Below are 21,958 nucleotides of genomic sequence, written 5' to 3'. Positions count from 1 at the left end.
AACACCAAAAGTATAGCTACTAGCTAATAAAAATTTAACCAGAACAATTCTTTAAAATTGACTTAAGAAACTTATTGTCTAGGTCCTTTCTCACTGTAGTATTAGCAATCTAGCACTAAAACAATTGGCCCCTTTAAATGCACAAAGGTGGAGCAAACTCATTTATAAGTCTGAATGTGGCTTTCCTTTCCTCTTCCCCCAAAGTCTTCTAAACTAATTCTATTTTGAGAAATCAGATGTCAATTCTAATGGAAAATACAAATATTCATAAAATTTTTTTAAAATGTTAGTTTACTAAAATGTAGCATCATACATCTGAGAAGGAATGAAAAAGAGCACATTACAGAACAAGATTTGAAATAGAAAACAAAATTTACACACCTAGAGGCTGTTCTCAGCTTTGTTATTATTTTTAAATGTTAAGACTCTAAAACAAGTACTGCTCAAAGTTACAACTCTTTCAAATATAGTGCTGAAGCTTGTGCTAGGTCCTAAAATATGAAGTCACTTGCCTGATCAGTGAACTGCCTCTAGAAACTATAAGGGTTGAACTGGGTACCCTAACCTGAGAGTACTTGGACCTTAAGTGTAAATATTAACAAGTCAGTAGAGGAAAATTTCTTGATACTTAGCTCTCCAGGTTCCTTTTCTACACAAGTTAAAAGGAAACTGATGGTGCAATAATAACAATCTGCACTGCAAAAGTCTTTAAAAAGAATTATATAATCATTTTCCAATACATAATAAAGAGCAAAATCATAAAAATTGTATTTTAATTATTATGAGCATTGTTTTAAATTAAATTAAATTCAATCAATATTTATTAAGTATCTTTTAGCAAACAATGTGCTAAGGGAATGTGTGATATAAAAATAATACATAGATTATGACTTCTGTCTTTAGTTTAAAGTTAACAAAGTAATACAAAGTATAATTTATTCTTTATTCCAATTTTCACTTCAATCATTTTATATTTGCAAAACCATCAACACTGCTATATTTCAAAAAGAAGAGTTCCTAATTTTCATGGATAGAAGGCAGTTAGGTGACAAAAGGGATACAGCACTGGAGACTTGTGTCCAAATCTAGTCTCAACCACTCTACTGGCTGTGTGTGTGTGTGTGTGTGTGTGTGTGTGTGTGTGTGTGTGTGTGTGAATGTGACTCTGGCAAATCATTTAACCTGCTTCAGTTTTATCAACTGTAAAATAAAGATAATAATAACCCTATCTCCCAGAGTTATTGTGAAGATCAAATGAAATAATATTTGTAAAGCACTTAGTATAATACAAAGCATACAGCAGGTGCTAAATAAATGCTTGCTAATGGTAGTAGTAGCAGCAGCAGTAGCAGTGATAGTATTACAGATAGTAAGATGGTTGTAAAACATAAATAGCTGCCATTCCATTTTTCTCTAATTTTTTTCCTCTTCCACTTAGATATGATTTTTCTTTCACAAGAATAAAATGGGTCGAAGACGGCAACAAGAAAGGATTGTCTTAGACGCTTTCCTCATAAAACTCATAAGCTAAGGACTCTAACTAAATTTTCGAAAGACAGAACCCACAGAGGGACCCAGTGAGGCAGTTCTCCTACTCAAGATAACCTGGAAAAGAGCAGAAAGGCTCTGCTCCCCAGAGTTGGAGGGGTGGCCCGCCAGAGGGGTGGCCCACAGCGAAAGAACTTCAGCCTCCTGGAGCCAGCCCCAGGGCACTGGGAGCCATGGCTCACAGCAGCGGGGGAGTCTCCTGAGCTGCACCCTGGGGAGCACCAGGCATAAATTGGGGGAACAGCAGGGGACATCTGCCAGAGCAAGCACGTGGAGTCCAGCCCTCAGGGCACACAGCAAGCAGCATGGCCAGCACAGTCCAGATCCAGGAAACAGAAGCAGGCGGAGCCCATAAGCAGGAGTCCCCAGGGCATGAGCCCATTGAGCTGAGGGAGGGGAGTGAAGTGAGATTGCCCAGCTCTGTCCTCTGCCCTGGAACAGGACTCTGAAGCTCTGACCAAATTCAGATCCTGATCACAATCTAGGCCCCCGCCATAGAACAGCAGGGGCCCCCCACCTCAGCCCCGTGGCAGAGGGGGGCGCTTATGGACATTCACAGATCAGGAGGGAGGACAGAGCCTCACACACTGAGATCCTTGTGGGAGTGTCCCAAAAAGCTCAAGAAGAACCCCAAAAACAGGTTTAGGCTGGGAAAGTGAGCAAGCAGAGAAAAAAAGAGGAACACCATTGAGAAATATTTTGCATATGAGCCCAAGAAAGATCAAAATAGTCTGAAGATGAGGAAGCACAAGCTCCTGCATCTAAAGACTCCAAGAAAAAACAGTAATTGGGCTCAGGCTATGAAAGAGCTCAAAGAAGACTTTTAAAATCAAATGAGGGAATTAGAAGAAAAACTGAGAAAAGAAATGAGAGATGCAGGAAAAACATGAAAATGAAGCCAGCAGCCTAGTCTAGGAAATCCAGAAAAATACTGGAAAATAGAACACTAAAAACCAGCTTAGATCAAATGGATAAAACAGTTCAAAAAGTTATTGAGGAGAAGAATGCTTTAAAAAGTAAAATTGGCCAGATGGAAAAAGAGATAAGAAAACTCTCTGAGGAGAACAAATCCTTCAGACAAAGAATAGAATTCAGGGAGATTGATGAATTTACCAGAAATCAGGAATCAATACTTCAAAACCAAAAAAAATGAAAAATTAGAAGAAAATGTGAAATATCTCATTGAAAAAAACAACTGATATGGAAAACAGACTTAGGAAAGAAAATTTAAAAATTATTGGAATACCTGAAAGTCATGAGCAGGAAAAGAGCCTGACATCATTTTCAAAGAATTACTACAGGACAATTGCCCTGATATTCTAGAAGCAGAGGACAAAATAGAAACAGAGAGAATCCACCCATCCCCCCCCCCCCGAGAAAGAGATTCCCCCCAAAAAAACCCCTAGGAATATTATAGCCAAGTTCCAGAACTCCCAAGTCAAAGAGAAAATATTACAAGCAGCCAGAAGGACACAGTTCAAATAATGTGGAGCTGCAGTCAGGATCACACAGGACTTAGCAGCAACTACATTGGAAACCCGTAGGGTTTGTAATATAATATACCAGAAGGCAAAAGAGCTTAGAATGAAGCCAAGAATCAACTACCCAGCAAGGATGAATGTCCTCTTCCAGGGAAAAAGATGGACTTTCAATGAACCAGGGGAATTTCAAATGTTCCTGTTGGAATGGCCAGAGCTGAACAGAAGGTTTGATCTTCACATACAGGACTCAGGTGAAGCATGGAGATTGGAGAAGGGGAAAATATGAGGGGCTTGATAATTAACTGCATGTATTCCTGCATAGAAAAATGACACTAATAATACTCATATGAACCTTCTCAGTTAATACAGCAGGTAGAGGGAGCTTTTATAGTTGAAGCACAGGAGAAAGCAGAATTTGAAGATAAAATATAGTGTAAAAATGGAGTCAATAGAAAAAAGGGAAATGTAATGGGAGAAAGAAAAAGGAGAGGGGGGAATAGGTCAAGATATTTCATTTAATAAGATTTTTCTTTATTACAATGAGCTATTGCAATGATATAGAAGGGGGGGAAGGCAAGGGGGAATGAGGGAATCTTCACTCTCATCAGAGGTGGCTAGGAGAGGAAACAGCATATATATAATCAATGGGGTAGAGGCATCTGGAGTAAGAAGGAGGGGAGGACAGGGGGAAGGGGGGATGTGAGTGATGGAGGAGAGGATGGAACATGGGGGGAGAGTGGTCAGATATAACACATTTTCCTCTTTACTTCTTGCAAGGGGCTGGGATTGGATTGGATGGCCTGTCCAGGACCATAGGGCCAGGTGGATGCTGGGCCTAAGGGGTGGTATGGGGGCTCAGGGCTTCTTGGCCCCAGGACCAGGGATCTGTCTGCTGCACCACTCAGCGACCCTACAGCAGAGTCAGAGTGAAAGGAGAGAGAAAATATAGTACGCGGTAGTGGAGAAATACGAAAGGAGGGAGTTGCAATCAGCAATGGCAACAGTGGAAAAATATGGAAGTAACTTTTGCCATGGACTTATCATAAAGAATGTGATCCACCCATGACAGAGATGTCGGTGTTGGAACAAAGACTCAAGCACATTTATTATCATTATTATTATTATTATTATTTTTTGGGGGGTTGCAAGGCAAACGGGGCTGGGTGGCCTGCCTGGGGCCACATAACAGGGTGATTGGTGGGTGTCTGAGGCCGGATTTGGACCCGGGTGCTCCTGGCTCAAGGGCCAATGCTCTGTCCACCACCCAGCCATCCCTACTATTATTACTATTTTATTTTACTTTGGGTCTTTTTTTTTCTTTTTTTGTTTTTGCAGGACAGTGGGGTTCGGATGGCTTGCATGTCACACGGCTCGGTGATAGTTGGGTGTATGGGGCCGGATGTGGGCTCAGGTGCTCATGGCTCCAGGGCTGGTGCTCCGTCCATTGCGCCACCTGGCCATAACTACAATTATTACTAGTATTTTTTTTAATTTTAATTTTTTTCTCTCCCCTTTACTTTATCGCTCAAGCAAGTCTACATTTATGGGGGGGGAGGGGGTATTTCGTTTACTCTTAAACAAGAATATTTTATTAATGTATAAAAAGTTATTTGTACAAAATGAGAATAAATATTAAAGAAAAAATAAAAGAAAAAATAATATGGGTCAATGTTTAGCCTGATTATAGATATAGAACTTATATTATATTGTTTCCTGTCAGGGAAAGTGGGGAGGGAAGGGAGGGGAGAAAAAATGTATAAAAAAAAAGATTGTTGAAAATTACAATTATAAATATATATATATATATATATATATATATATATATATATGGAAAAATAAAGAAAGGAAAAAAATAAATAGCTTACATTCATCTAGTACTTTTAAGATTTACAAGTATTTTGTATGGGATTCCATGTGATCTTCAAAAGAGCTCATTATTATTCCCATTTCAGAGATGAGAAAATGGCAGCTTAGACAAGTTAATTAACTTGCCTATGGTCATAAGACTAGTAAGTATCCAGAGCATATTTAAAAGCCAGGTGTTCCCTAATTCCAGGCAGTATTCTCTGTCTTTAGTGTCAGTTGTGAACTAATAGCTATCAATAAAAATTCATTATACTTAAAGCTAGTAGAAAATATTTAATTTTAAGAAATACAGATTAAATCTTAAGGGACTTGCTCATTCCATCAGTGCAACAATCAGGCACAATTTGGGGGTATCTGCAATGGAGAATACCATCTGTGTCCAGAGAAAGAATTGTGGAGTTTGAACAAAGAACAAAGACTATTACCTTTAATTTAAAAAGAAACTGTTACCTTGTTATGTATTTTTGCTATCTCTTATACTTTAATTTCTTCCTTAAGGATATGATTTCTCTCTCATCACATTCAACTTAGATCAATGTATACCATGGGAACAATGTAAAGACTAACAGACTGCCTTCTGTGAGGGGTTGGGGGCAGGAAGTGAGATTAGAGGAAAAATTATCAAATTCAAAATACATTAATAAAAATAAAAAAGAAATAGATTAAGAATTATATAGAGTAACAGTATATAATGTGAATGTATGTATGTGTATATGTGTATATGTGTATGTGTATGGACAGGAATGGAGGAAAAAGGGAAGAAGGTAGAGAAGAAAGAGGAAAAGGGAGAGAATAAGGAGAGTCAAAAATAAATGTAAAATCACTTTGTTACTGTTGTTCAACTACTACTATAAACACTTACAAATTCAGTCCAAAATATGTCAGAAAGAACACATCAATCTAACAACAGTTATTTTCTAAAATTCCCAAATACTTACCTAAGAACAAATTTAGTATTTTCAGTTTTGCCAGCACCTGATTCTCCAGACACAATGATCGACTGACTCATTTTGAGTACCTTCATGTCTCGAAAAGCTTTGTCAGCTAAGATCAAAATAACACGATAAATGAAAGTTATACAAAACTATTTTCTCCATATTGATCTACTATATGGTATGCTACTTAAAATAAAAGTGCATTTATTCTAGAGAAGCTATATTTTGATAAAACATATAGCATATTAGATAAAAAACTATCTAATATCTAAATATATTTTATTGTTTAAAATGACTCCATACTTTTCACAGCTCAGTAAACATGAAATACAATTAGACTATTATTTGTGTGTTTCAATATCTCTATTGTGAGCTGCACCATAGATTTCTAACACTAAAAACAATCCCCATAGACAATGTAAATACATAGTAAAAAATGATCAGTACACATAATAATGTTCCCAAATAAAAGGGTGATGGGGAAGAATTTTAAATTTCAAAACACTATAATGTAAAGGGATAGTTAAGGAAATAGTAATAAAATTGAAAATGGGGCGTTGTTTTTTTTAACTATTAGAAGAGTTGGAGTTCTGTAATCTAGAATTCCATATTCTAGAAAGTTAAAAAAATTCTTAAAACTTCCTTAAATTTGTTGATATTATATGTTCTTCACACTGTTCTCCCTAATTCAACATTGAAGCTTGCAAATTTAATTGTACATTTTATTAAATAAATTCTAAGTTACAATAATCTAGGTTCAAAGCAGATGATTTGAAACCTTGATTTTACTACTAGGAATCTATTAATCTTATGTCAGTCATAATCAACTAAAAACCTGCCCATTTCAGTATATTTTTCAAACACTAAAACATGAGGCTGACTTGAAAAAATACTCCCATTCAAAGTATGTATCAGTCAATCAGTTGTGCCTATTCAACAACTTGTTCAACAAGGACATTCCATGTTCAGTTGTAAAACTGTAAACACAGGTTATTAGGATCATAATTTTTAAAGAGGGTTCAGTGAATGACTCATAAAATAGCAATAAAACTTCACAAAGTCTCTTCAATAGGTAAAAATTATTCACTTTTCCAAAAGGTCCAATATCTCTTTTTCAGTCAAACCAATACCTTAGGTCACATACGCCTATGCTCAATTAAATGCTAGAATTATATTTTCCTGTCAAGCTTACAAAAGGGACAAAGGCAAAATTGAAATAGGTGGGCTTCTTGGAGCAACAGCACCTGGCTAAGGCTCTGCTGATAACACCTAACAGCTCTCAGACTACCTTATGAGCAAAATTGTGAAAAGTAAAACTGTACCCCTGCAAATACACCAATTAATGAAATCATGAGAGACCTCCCATATGGGTATCTATTGACTAAAGTTGTAATGCCATATATGTATTAGAATTATTTAAAAGCTAGAGAAAAAGAAGGAATTTAAAATTTTTTATACAAGGAATGCAGAATATGTATTGCTTTCAATCTTACGTTTTTAAGAAGTCTCTTTGCAAAAAATAGTACACATTATGATCTCACTGTTCTACCATAATCAATGGTTGAAAAACACCCTGGGTAAGGACAGCATAATCCCCTTAGAAGTCCACATTTAGGGGGGTAGCTTGCTGGCAGTGGATAGAGCACCAGTCCGGAAGTCAGGGCTGAGTTCAAATCTGACCTCAGACATTTAATAATTACCTAGCTGTGTGGCCTTGGGCAAGCCACTTAACCCTATTGCCTTGCGGAAAAAAAAAAAAAGAAGTCTACATTTAATAGCCTATGCCTAGGATATTATGAAGAAAGATGTTTACTGTTTCTAATATATGTTGAGAACCCCCCAAAAATGATTAGAGATCAAATTCTTTTTTTTTTTAGGTTTTTTGCAAGGCAAATGGGGTTAGGTGGCTTGCCAAGGCCACACAGCTAGGTAATTATTAAGTGTCTGAGACCGGATTTGAACCCAGGTATTCCTGACTCTAAGGCCGGTTCTTTATCCACTATGCCACCTAGCCACCCCTGAGATCAAATTCTTATGATCAATTTTCAACTTAGAAAAATATCTAAGAAAACATGGACATATTTATAAATTTATAAGAAAGAAAGAACATATACAGTTGTATGCTATAATTTCAGAGCAGAGTGTATTTATGCTACATGAGATAATTTGCAAAACATTTGCAAAATGATACACATTTCTCTAGCAATGACTTGTCTGAATTACATATCTACATACTAAAACTTTTCTTTATCTGACATGGCAAATGGGAAAAGAATTTGAGTACATTTCTACAATAGTAAGAAAGAAAAAAATTCAAATTTCCTGTTTCATGAAGAAAAAATTATCAAACAATTGTTATAGTTAAACTACATACCAACTGCAAAGACATGAGGTGGCAATACTCCAAGAGATTTTCCTTGATACTGCTTAATTGTTTCTGAAGAATATATTTTAGGTATGTCAAAGTACGGATTCACTGCAATCAGGATGTTGGCCACATATGTCTAAAATTTTTAAAAACAATATGTCTATTAATGCAACAGATTTTTATATAAATTAAAATGAAATGAGTTAGTTTTAAGGCTTTTCTCTTATCTCCTTTTTAATAATATCAAAAAAATTACAGAATGAAATCAAAACTACAAGAAAAAAACATTAGTTCAGAACAGTACCAATTTAGGGAAATTTAACATAAAAGTTAGCCACTATTTGATAAAATATACTGTCCATATGTTAAATATTAAAAATCAATAGTTATCCCTAAGTTTATAACAACTCTTAGCAGATAATTTAAAAGTCTAAAAATGTCTTTGATGTGAAAAGGGCTTTTTGTTTTTGAAGATGCAGGTTTTTAATCATTTTTCATTTGTACTATGCTCACATAAAAATGTCTAGTAGATTCAATTTAAATCCTAAATAAAGATGTTACTATATTTGTGTATGCATGTGTATATGTTTATTTGTGTATATATATATATATATATACACATAAAGATAAAATGAAATATCATCTCCAGAAGCATCCTTAAGATAAAATTAGTTCTTCCAGACATGAATAGCATTACTCAAAGAAGTATTGGATCTAGATATTTGAGAAAACAACATGACCATGAAACCTAGAAAAGCATGGGGTTCCCAAAGTATGTAGTCATAAAAAATACAAAAGTAGCACCTTTGCAATTGTAATTTATTTACCCATTTGAAAAATTCCCTAAATGCTACCAAGGTCCACAAAGGAAGAATGACAATCTACAGGGTTCTTCACTAGTTCTAACAGATCATGCTTCAATTTTGGTCAATGTGAAAATGATCGGCTAGTCTGTAGTTTGAAGTAAATTTAAATGCTTTAATGATTTAAAAAACATTTTCAATACTAACATAAGATACTTAATATAATTCTAGTACTTGACTATAAACAGAAAATACCAAACCACAAATATATAATTAACCAGCAATGAACATGGTAAGCTAATCACTCTAAGACTTCTGGCCACCAAAATTCTCTAGAACACCAATGGCACTAGAGAGTCGTGGATCTCTAAAAGAAATTTGTTATAACTTCTTCATCATAACTTCTAAGGCTTACTTTTGACTCTGCTGTAGTCACATAGCCCTAAATGTCTACTTTGTGCTACTATTGCCACCCACTGCCAAGTATACATTAGTGTTCAATGAGCAAGCTTAAGCACTATTTTCACACTTATAATTAATTGGTGACTTTAGGAAGCAAAAATCTAAGCGAATAAGACAGGTGAGGACCTCTTTCCCCTGGGATTGAAAGAAAAGATAATTACAGGGAAAGAGAAGTAAATAATTCTAGCAATCATGGAAAAGAAATGTATACACAGTCATGCATAATTGTACATGTGTTCTTCCTTTGCTCCTAGTCAAAGAAGGGTAAAGTTTAGTAACCTTCAGTAATCAGATGTGCAGGAAAGTATACCAAAGGCATTTCCTGGATATAGGAGGAGAAAAGTCAATTACAAGAGCATTTTCCCAGGAACAAAAGAAAGTTTCAAGTACACCTAATAAAGTTGCATGAAGCCTCAGGGAGTGTCCAGTTCTAGGAAAGATCCAGTCAGTTGAAATCTTGTGGAATTAACAACACTGAGATGATTAACTATGATGAATAAAGCTCCTCTCAAGAGCTCAAAGATCAAGGACAATCCAGAGAGACCCGCTGTGGGCAAAACCATCCTTGAGGCAGCTAGGTGGTGCAGTGGATAGAGCACCAGCCTTGGAGTCTGGAATATCTGGGTTCAAATTTGACCTCAGACACCTAGCTGTGTGGCCTTGGGCAAGCCACTTAACCCCATTTGCCTTGCAAAAAACCTTAAAAAAAACAAACATCCTCATCCAGAGGAAAAAAAATGTGGTCTGGGTATGGAGTAGAGCATACCAAGTTTACTATTGTAAAACTTTTGTGTTTTTCCTTTCTTTCTCATGGTTTTCCCCCCCTTTCCCCTTAGTTCTAATCCTTCTTTCACAACAAGACTAATATGGAAATAAGCTAAACACATTTGTACTTGTACAACTTTTATCAGCCACCATGGGCAGAGGGAGGAAAAGGAGGGTGGTAGAAAAATATGGAACTTATAAATTTTTAAATGGATGAATGTTGAAAAACTACTTTTGCCTGTAATTGGAAAAATAAAATAAAATTTCAATAAAAAGGAATCCCTGTGAAGTACTAAAAGATAAAAATAATACAAGTGATGGATGTCTATCAAATGGTCAGTGGATGAAAAACCATGATATACAAAAGTAATGAAATATTACAATGCTATAAGAAATGATGCAAGGGATGGATTCTGAAAAAAATTATATGAACTGATACAGAATTAAGTGAGAAAACCTAGGATAGAGAGTTATATAATAATTACAATAAAGAAAAAATGTTAAGGAACTGTGATTAATCCAATAATCAATCATGATACCAAAGACTGCTGGTGAAGCCTGTTTTCCATCTCTTTACAAAGAATAGAGGAAGTATAGGTGAGAATTAGAAATACCTGAACCCTAGAACTCACACTTCTTTAATACCTCCTATTCCTGGGGCCCCTCTCTCCCTCTTATTAGCAGAGTAGACATCTGAAAACTTCTCTAAGATCATCCACTTAAGGAGAGCCTCCAAGAAAATTATCTATTTATTTCTCCACTTAATAGCTCCAGACTTCATCATTGATAGAGACTGATATCCTCCCCTACCCCTTTCAATTTCTTTCTATTTATTGTCCTCCCTCATTAAATTGTGAGTTCCTTAAGGAAATGAACTTTCTTTTAACCTTTTTATCTCCAACACTCAATTTTCTGGCACATAATAGGAACTTTAAACATTCATTGACTGACTTTTGATAAATGCTTGTTAATTAACTGATCATTCTGATAATCAAGCCATTAAGGACACCACAAATAAGTATTAAGAAAGCCACAAAAGTAGTCAGCATTGAACCTTTGATCAAGAACCAAAAATTACTTAAGTTGGTCAGAGAAAAAAATTATAGACCCCATTTAATTGAAATTATAACCAACAGTATACTAATTCAAAAGCTAATTATCCCCATCATTAAATGTATTACTATTTCAGAACCACATACTATGGAAAGCTGGTAAATGGTCTTTTTTTATCTTTTTGCAAGGCAAAGGTCACACAGCTAGGTAATTATCAAGTATCTGAGGCCAGATTTGAACTCAAGTCCTCCTGACTTCAGGGCCAATGCTCTATCCACTATACCACCTAGCTGCCCCTTGGAAAGCTGGTGAAAGTTACAAGTTAATATGTAAACTGTCTTAAAGGCATTAACAACTTAATAAAACTATCTCAGAAACATTAATTCAAATAATTTTATTTTGTTTTTATATTCTTTCAATATTTTTAAACCAACCTAAATGGCTTTGGCTCTTGATCAACGTTTCATTCTATGACAACCTATGTTTCAGCAAAAACTATGGAAAAAATGTTTTACTCCAGTAAAATTTCAAATTAGCAGAGAAAATTTCTACAATATAAAATGCTTCGTAAAAAAGTACTTAACAATACAAATCAGACATTACAATCAAGAAAATAAAGAACAATGCTCTGCTTTTTTCATTTTACCTCAAATGCTATAAGAATTATTTCTAGTCACTGTGAATGAATACTCTATCTGAATATAAAAGCTCCATCATAAAGAAAATCAGAACAAAATGGATAGAAGGAAAATTATTAACCAAATAAGATGTAAAGCAGATCACAAAAGTTAAAAAAAAGTATTTTCATTATATGAAATTTAAAAGTCTCTACACAAGATTAATGAAGTTAGAATAATGAAAATTGTTAATTGCAGAAAATCTGTCTGATATTCAGACATAAGTATACAAGTTCCCCTAAAAAAAGGTCAAATGATATGAACAAATAGTTCACAAATAATTGAAAAATATAAAGAATCAAAAGAATTTACTCCATATCATTCATAAGAGAAACACAAATCTAAATACTATAAGGTTATTCTTATGTCTATAAATTGGTAGGGAGGGAAAAAGCATTGAAGTCACTGTAGGAGGGTCATGCATCACTAGCACCTGATGATGGAAATTGATCCAACCTTTCCAGAAAGAAATTAAGTATTATGTTCAAGAGTTCAAAGAACAATGCCATATATTTGTCAAAAGTATGTGCCCAATATTTCTAAAATATTGATAAGAAACATTTCTGTGATTCAAAATAACTGGAAACAAAGTATCCACTGATCAGGAATGATTAATCAAAACGACGAATAATGGAATGTTGCTATGCTTATAAGAACTGGATGTGTATAATTAAGAAAAAATGCAAAGGTATAAATGCACTTAATGAAGTAAGCAAAATCAGGAAAAACATATATATATATATATATACATATATATATATGTATATGCCAACTACAATATTTAAATTAGGAAAAAATGAAATGAAACTAAATGTTGTATAATGTTAATGACTGAGATCTGACCCTGAAAGAAACTAACAAAATATAATACCTTCCTTTTTATATACAAGTGGGAGACTGCATGAGGAATACTAAATATTCTTTCCTATGTGAATGAAAATGCTAATTAGTTATGCTCATTGCTTTTTCCTTTTCTTCTTCAATCTCTGTTACAACGGAAGGTTCAGTAGAGGAGGAAAGGAGGATAGATTTGGAACTGAATGTGATGTGTTGTGTAAAAATTAAAGACATTAATAAAATGAAATGTTTTAATATACCTACAAGATTTAATTGCAAAGTAAATGAAGACTATCCTAAAGTGTATATTAGAATTGTAACTTTTGGTTTTATTAAATTTACCATTTATTTTGTTTTATCCAAAACACCTATAAGTATCATCTTATATCTATTGTTTTTTCTTGACATGAAGAAAGTCTTCTTTAAGAAGAAAAAATATGGCTTCAAAACTAAATAATTGAAAGTTAATAGGTGGCATATCTTGGTAAAGGGTAGATTAGTTCTGTTTAACAGCTGTCATTGTTTGGGCAGATGGGAAAGACCAAGTGTAATTTAGTCATAATTAAGTAACTACAAATGGCAAATTGATAGCAATATAAAAGATTAAGATGGTCATTTGATCCAGGAAGTGTCAAAGAAGCCATGTGTTTTCTTCGTTCAAAAATAATGAAGTGAAAGAAGCTCATCTTTAGTAACAGCAGAACTTCTAGCAAAGTAATTTATCTACAGCCAGTTCAATAATTTACTTCTGGCCAAATTTCAGAATTAAATCAAGTTAATCATTTCATTCTGAATTAAGAGTACAAGACAAATAATGATATATATATATGACTGATTAGAAACAAATTCTAAATGTAAGCCTCAAAAGAAAAATCTAATTGATATCTTTTCTAAATATTCCAACTTTTCCTAAGTCCACAGTATCTTCTTAGTTATATATTGGTATACAGAAAGTATTAAAACACACAAATAACTACAGATTTATTAACTTCAATTTGAATAACGAAAGAATGATAAACTTCAGTTCTACAAATGAATATTGGATTATAGTTATTTTATAAATAAGAATAGAACAAAACTATATAATGTGATATGAAATAATTCACTTATAATAAAATTTTAAATAATTAGATGTATTTGTAATACTTACATAAATTCTGTCTTTACTATATCGCACTTTGATATTATGGAGGAGTGTAGCTTCATTTAAGTACATCAGTGAACCTAAAAGAAAAAATTTGAAAATTATTTATGTTCAAAAAGAAAAAATGAAACTGAAAAGTTCTGTCTAATACTGAAATTGATTTGTTAACTGCTATTAAATAAATCTTTTTAAACCATGGTACAGTGCAATCTGTTGCAAGAGTTGTTTTTCTTTTAAAATTAATAGAGAAAAGTTCTCTATTAGTTATTATTAGTATTATTCAATTTAATACTAGCGATTTTCATCAATGTAGGAAATTCCTTACACCAAAAGAGGGAGAGATGTTTGATCTCTTTCAGTTTCAGACATTTATTACCTGAATGACTGATCAAGTCATTTAATAACCCTATTTGCCTCAGTTTCCGTATCTGTAAAATGAACTGGAGAAAAAAAATGGCAAATCACTCCAGTATCTTTGCCCAAAAATGTCCAAATGAGGTCACAAAGAGTTAGACATGACTGAAATGACCAAACAAGTATACCCTTAGTTATCCCACCTATTAATTTATATTGACTCCATTTCCTCTGACTGTAATGGCTTCCCATCTAGTAAAAATACTAGATCTGTCATGAAGGATTTTCTAATCTTCCTCTTCAGCTCAAAGGGATTTTTTCCTCCTTTGAACATGTTTTTCACTACTTGCTATAGTATATATTGTCTTCTAATATGGTTATAGATATGTATTATTTCTCCTAATCAATATAAATTCCTTGGGTAAGAATTATGTTATTTTGTATATCCCACAAGAGAGAACACAGTACCTTGCAAATCACAGACAATTAAACATTTATTGAATTGAAAATAATTGCTTAATGAAGTCTTTTTTTGAAAAGATAATCTATCAACTTCAAGTTCCAGTAAGTAGAAGTCGACTTAGAAGATTAATTGCTTCATATAAGCATTCATATTTAGAAACACACATGAGAGAGGTGAGAAGTGGGGGAAAGAGAATAAGAAAAATAGAGAGACAGAGACAGATAGGAAATTCATGACTTCACCAATGTAGTGACTAATGAGGAAACTTTCACTTCAATAAAGTTCAGCAACTCTTCTGTAACTTAGAGTTGCCTGAAACACCAAGAGGTTAAGTAACTCGCTTAGATCCATACAGACAATATTAATAAAAAGTGAGATTTGAACCTAGTATTCCTGACTTAAATCCATCTCCCCATTATCTATACTATGCTGTGCATATTTATAGGTTTATTTTTATCTTACTGTTAGTACCTAAAAATATCATTATTTTCTTTAACAGAATATTACATATTTTTAGTATAAAATTATTTCATATTTTATATTTCTTGATTACTGTCTAATAATCAAACAGAATTAAAAAGAACCATCATACTAATCTCTATCAGATAAAATGTCAGAGAAAGTCAAAAATGTTTTATCTTCAAAACACTAAATTGAAAGCTTTCAAGTTGTTCCAAATGGCAATGAAAGTATTTCTATTTCAAAAGAAGTTTCTTTTTTAAGACTTTAAAGTACTTTACAGACATCATATACTTATTCATTATGGTATCACATTGATGCAGATAAGAGAAATGCATTCTAGTATTCACTCCAGAGGAAGCAGAAAACAAAGCAAATGTATCTCTTGGCAGACAACCAGACAGTCTGGCATCAAACTTGAGACAAAAAATCTAATGAAGTAACAGAGTCATCTAGTTAACTGCAAAACCTGGGCCTACCAATTGAAAGCATGTTCATCTTCCTGAAAAGTTCAGGTGAATCGTTTATATAGTCTAAGAGAGAGTTTCCAAATATATATCACACTCAGCTTAAGTTGCTTGTATAGGCTGACTATGATGAAAACAGCCCACAGTGATTAAACTACTATTGTACACATATCATTATAAAAAGGGAATTCATATACATAGAGTATATAGCATATATAACAGTGGAGTCATGGGATTATAGGATTAGGACTGTTAGGAATCTCAGAAGTTCAATCTCCTCATTCCAGATATGAAGTAAAATATACCCAGAGAAGTTAAGTTTTTTGTCCAAGGCCACACAGAAAGCAGAGCTGTGATATGAACCTAGATTCTCTGACTCCAAATTCAGTTCTATCCACTAGTCAATCAGAAAAATAAAGTAATCATACCCAAACATAGAATGAAATCATCAGAGATGGGCAACTCTTAAATTTTAATTTAAACTAAAGAAAACTATCAAATTCATGCAATGGGTTTGCAATTTATTGACTACATGAAAATTACATCAAAACACTGAGTTTTATATCAAGTACAAAAGTACCTTCTCTTAGGGTTTTTTTTTGTTTCATTTTTAGTACTGACCTATGATTTCATAGCTGATGGAAACTACCTTGTGGAAAGTCTCTCCACTTACACAGATGCAGCTTATAATCAGTTATCTGGGGATAGGAAAAGTCAACTGAAGTGCCCACTGTCAAACTGCTAAAATGTATCACAAATGGTCCTTAAACTAGGTCTTAGGGTTTCCAAGAAAGTCCTATATCGATCAGGACACAATGCCTGTCACTTCTAAGTACTTAAATTTTAAGGAACAAAAATTTCTCATTTATTCTTTCTTCTGTATGGTGAGGTTATGATTTCTTCATTCCCCTTTTTACTTTTACTTCCTTGAACAAAACATTCTCTGATTAGAACACAACTCACTCAACTTTACTAAATTTGTTCATCTTCATGTTTTCTCCTGTTTCTTAGAAGTTGAGTTATTTCTCTCAGACTTTAAATATATCATCTTTAGTCAAGTATGATTATTTTACAAGAAGTTAGTAAAACAAACACACCCTAAATACTATGATAATTATCTAACAGAATTCATAATTTCTTATACAATTTGGAATATAATTTTTCCTCTGATCTTGGGGGGGAAGAAATCAACAAATCATCTTTTTGTTTTTTTAGGTTTTTGCAAGGCAAATGGGGTTAAGTGGCTTGCCCAAGGCCACACAGCTAGGTAATTATTAAGTGTCTGAGACAGGATTTGAACCCAGGTTCTCTTGACTCCAGGGCCGGTGCTTTATCCACTGTGCCACCTAGCCGCCCCAACAAATCATCTTTCCATGAAAAACAATTCATATGTAATATATTTGTGTTGAATTTCATATGTATAAAATGCTCTGATACTATCAGACTAGACTTATGAGCTAGTTTCTAAGTAGTTAAATTTTTCCATCTAGTCTAGCATTTAAATTTATTAAGCTACAGATACAACTCAAAAAATATTCACTTTTTTCAAGATAAAATTTGAAAATGTTTCAAAATGAAACCAGTTTAAATATAGTGAAATCTTAACATTCTAGACATTATTACTCAAAATATAAAATACCACTTAACTATCTTTTTTTTTAATATCTACTATTCCTATCTTATTTTGGCTTTTTTTCCCTTATTACTTACAGTTATCTTCCACATCCTTTTTACTATCCTCTTCTGCAGGAAACACTTGGTTTATAAGAGCCAGAAATGTCTATCAAAACAAACAAAAAATGCAAAACAATTTTAGATCTTGAATTACATAAGCAAAAATCCCATAAATTGCAATAACACACTTTTTATTTCAATAATAGATTGCTTTGTCTGATATAAAACTTTTTAATTTAAAAATTTAACCAAATTAAAATGTGCTATCAAATATAATATTATTAAATACCACCACTATAATGGAATAGAAGCAACCAAATATCTTGTATAACACTCAGAAGCAAAATCAGAGTGTAGTTTATTGAGAAAAGGTTGCATCTACAAATTATTTAGTAAATCAACATCCAAAATAATAAAATGTCAAAAATATAAATGTTTCATTAAATTTTAACCTTATTTTAAAGCAAAAGAGGGAGTAGGGCAGAAAAGAGACAACAGATATACTGAAGTCAAACTTAAAAATACTATCTTATAGTTTAGAATAAAACAAACCTTTTTGTTCAATCATTTATCACAATGGATAAAATATTTAACAAAGCATTTGTACAATAAAGCATTGCATATAGTTCATGGTCAGAATGAACTGTTGCAACTCTTAAATGCTACAATTGCCATTTTGGTACAAAGATATTATGTGATAAAGAACATTTGATTTCAAATAACAGACGATAATCATCTAAAAACAATTACATTTTATCTAGGCCAATCTTAAATGATAACATTCAAAATTCATGCTTTTCAAAAGACACTGTACCTTTAGGTTCAAGTTTCAATTCCTGGTCAAGGAAAATCCTGTGAACTCATCAGTCAACTATTTTATGTCATATGAATAATTTGCATAGATCTATATATATTTGTATGAGGCCAGGAAAGAGCTTCATCTTTTCCAAGTGTTTATACTGTGAAATTTTTGTTTGTAGAGCTGTCATTGTATAGATATTCCCAACTCCAAAACTCTCCCAAACCCAGATATTCCAATAGAAACAATGTTATAAATGGTGGTTAAGTTCTCATATAATCTTTCAGAAAGTTAATTTAGCTCATAATTTAACTGAAGGTTAGCACTGAGTGTACTGATACAAAAATGTTTGATGTTTTTTGAATGTCGTTTTCTAAACAATGGTGAGATACAAAAGCTAGATAAGACATACTAAAAGACTGTGCAAATATTCATTATAACAAAGTTATAATCCTCCCCTATTCCTCCTGTCACTCAAATCTGTGCCCTTTTCAGTTTACCCTTCCTATTTATTCCACTAAACCCTATCCAGATACACCACACAAGCATAAATCCTTTTCTGCTCTCCAATCACATACTGACTCTTATTCACCTTCAACTCTCCACCACCATGGGTCCTATTTTCTACTAATCCTTTTCCATTGTGCATCAATAACCACTTCCCTGTTTCCCTCTATCTTCCCTCTTAATTGAAAAAATGGTTTTCATTTTCAACTTTTTCAACATATTGATCAAATATGCTATCTTTCCCCTCTCTCTTTTTTTGTCTTTAAACATTATCATTACTATATGAGAGATTCTAGAACAAGAAACTGAAAGGATATTGGAGAATAACTATGATGACATTAAAAAATATATCAATAAATTTTTGTATAAAAAAGGTGTTTTTGCAGGAAGATTTCTGTCTGGTAAACTTCTTTAATGCTGTCAGTCTCCTTTCCTATTTTTTCTATCTCACAGAGCCAACAAGAGCTTTGGCATAGTCCTTGCTTCCCAAACCAAAAGCCAGTTTCTTGCTGTATAATCACCATTCAATACCACCTCTTGCTTTGAATTTTAAGCCATCTGATATACTAATTTGATCTCTGTTACATGTACCACCCTTTTCTCTCCCTATCATTATTTCAGCACCTAGGCTGATTGTCTTCTTGGCTTCCACTTCTCTTAGTAATTGGGAATATAAAAACAAAAAACTAGCTCCTCAAAAAAACTAACATTCCCCTAGGTAGAAACAAAATGCAGGTAAATAGGGACATGCAACAATAGGAAAGGAATACTAAGACATGGAGGACAAGAGGCAGAGCATTCAGGGAAAGGGGTCAGATTATGTTATTACTGGTGGATCAGCTTTCTCTGCCATCAATCCAGCTGCATATCACATTTTACACAGTAAGGATGTTTCATCCATTCCGTTTTTCCTTTTTGGAAGGTCAGGCCCAAATCTTTTACATATATGTGTATGTATGTATATGTATATATATATATATATATATATATATATTATTTGTTTATCTAACAACATGCAATGGAAGTATTCATCAATTATTTTTGGCAAGGTTTGGAATTCCACATTTGGATCCCTCCCTCTCTCCCTTTCTCCCCCCCTCCCCAACAGAAAGCAATCTAATATAGGCTTTACATAAGCAATTATGCTAAACATATATCCATATTAATCATGTTGTGAAAGAAGAATCATATACAAATGCAAGAAAAAATATTAGAAAGGAAAAAATGACATAATACATAAAGCAACTTTTAAAAATGAAGACAGTAAGCTTTGGTCTGCATTTAAACTCCACAGTTCCCTCTCTGGATATGGATGTAGACCTAATTCTTAAATAAATAGAAAACTAATTTAGGAAGATCTGATACTCATCAACGTGTTTAAGGCAATTGGCATGGTATTACTAAAGGTGATAGGTAATGGAGTTAGTAGAGTACTGGATTTGGAGGGTCGGAGTTCAAATCTTGTCTCAGCTACTTACCAGCTGTATGGCCCAGAGTCAATCACTTAATCTCTATCATCCTTAATATCTTGATTTGAAAATTTGAGATAATAGTAGCATCTTTTTGACAGAATTGTTATGATCAAAATACTTTTCAAATCTTAAAACACAAATCTGCAAACAAAAGAACCATATTACCTAGAAGAAATTGTTTTTCCATCTGGATTTTAAAAAAATACTTTCTCCATGATGATTATAAGAGCCTTCAGCAATTATATTTCCCTATTTAGTTCCTTATCTGATATTAATAATTATATGGTCAAAGTTCTCTCAGTTATAAAAATTTTCAAGTAATCATTGATTGACCTAATTTTGACATTTACGTGAGAAACACCTTGTGAGAACAGTCTTAAAGGTGGCACTGTGATGAACTGAATAAAATGTATTTTTATATTAAACAAAAAAGCCCATGAGATCTTCTTTTCAATTTTGTGATACTAAAAATATGGTCAGCTGTAGAATATTACTTGTGAAAATATTCCCTTCTTATACTTTAAGTATAAAGATTATTGTACTTATATGCTTTTGTGCATAGTGAAATAGACAAATGGGATGTTGGTTATTAATATCCTTACCTTCACCTACTGGCTTCCCTGCTCAATCCCAAATAAAATTCCATCTTCAACCAAAAACTTTCACAACCCCTCTTTTAATCTTTTAATTCTACTATCTTTCCTTTGTTATTTATTTCCTATCTATCCTATATATACATTTTGCTTGTATATATATGTTTGTGGTCTCTCCCACTAGATCGTGAGTTCCTTTTACGCCAGGGACTGTCTTTTGCCTTTTTATCTCCAGCACTTAACACAACTTCACAAATAGTAGGGACTTAATGAATTTTTAGTGATTGATTAATAAATTTTTATTGAATAAATTGAGTTTGTCTTAGTAGTTTTTTGGTAGTAATAATACAATATTTTCTTGAGGATTGTGTAGTCTACTCTTTTAAATATCTTGAAAATAGATTCCTTAGACCTCAAAAAGGTATATCCAGACAGGGTCTTTCTGTGAATGACTGACCTAGTCTAATTGATTATTCCATTTTTATTTTCTTCAGTATAATTTCCAGTTCTCTGTGCAGAATACTGCAAACCATGATGTTAAAAGATCAAATGTGGAAGCTTCACTCTAACCCTCAATGAAGAGAATATGTTTTTTAAAATGTATGTATTGTTTTCCTTTATTTCCCATGTTAACACCTATTCAGTTTCATCCTCAAATTTTCTCAGGGTGATTTTATTAGTTGGTCCTCTTGTCAAACTTACACAAGTTTGTTTAAATGCAAATGAAAATAATCTTGAACTTTAGACCTAGACTACAAATGGGCAAAAATGATCAAAATTGGCAACATTCAATGTTAGAGGGGTTGTGGAATGACAGGCAAAGTAATTCATTACTGGTGTAGCATTGAAATGGTACAACCATTTTGGAAAAGTAGTTTGAAATTATACAAATAAAGTTATCAAAATATCCATAACTTTTGAACCAGAGACTTGGATTTACTTCCCAAGAAAGTCATAAATAAGAAGTAAGTCCTCATAATCATCAAAATATTTGTAGCAGCATTTTTTGTGGTAGCTAAGAACTGAAAACAAAATAGAAGTCCATCAATTAGGGATTGGCTAAACAAATTGTGGTACATGAATGCAATGGAATGTCTGTGGGCTATAAAAATGATGTGTATGATGAATAATGAGAAATATGAAAAGATCTTTATAAAGTAATGAAGAGTGAAGCAGCAAAGGCAAGAAAATAAATGCAATAACTAAAACAATGTAAATGGAAAGAACTACA

At 33.1% G+C, this 21,958-nt stretch overlaps 1 protein-coding gene across 4 annotated transcripts in view; it reads right to left on the bottom strand.

Moving 5' to 3' along the window:
• The window catches only part of MYO6 (myosin VI), a 241,014-nt gene that overhangs the window by 111,511 nt on the left and 107,545 nt on the right, over nucleotides 1-21,958 (bottom strand). For all 4 annotated transcript variants that reach the window (XM_074237348.1, XM_074237349.1, XM_074237350.1 and 1 more), the window contains exons 4-7: nucleotides 17,393-17,462; nucleotides 13,946-14,019; nucleotides 8,205-8,334; nucleotides 5,834-5,939 (exon numbers count right to left, since the gene is read on the bottom strand). In XM_074237348.1, the coding sequence (XP_074093449.1) occupies nucleotides 5,834-5,939; nucleotides 8,205-8,334; nucleotides 13,946-14,019; nucleotides 17,393-17,462 (380 nt within the window). The remainder of the gene's footprint in view (nucleotides 1-5,833; nucleotides 5,940-8,204; nucleotides 8,335-13,945; nucleotides 14,020-17,392; nucleotides 17,463-21,958) is intronic.

Source organism: Macrotis lagotis, chromosome 5 (assembly GCF_037893015.1).
Source record: "Macrotis lagotis isolate mMagLag1 chromosome 5, bilby.v1.9.chrom.fasta, whole genome shotgun sequence".
NCBI classification, from domain to species: Eukaryota; Metazoa; Chordata; class Mammalia; order Peramelemorphia; family Peramelidae; genus Macrotis; species Macrotis lagotis.
This window is presented reverse-complemented; position numbering and strand designations above follow the sequence as displayed.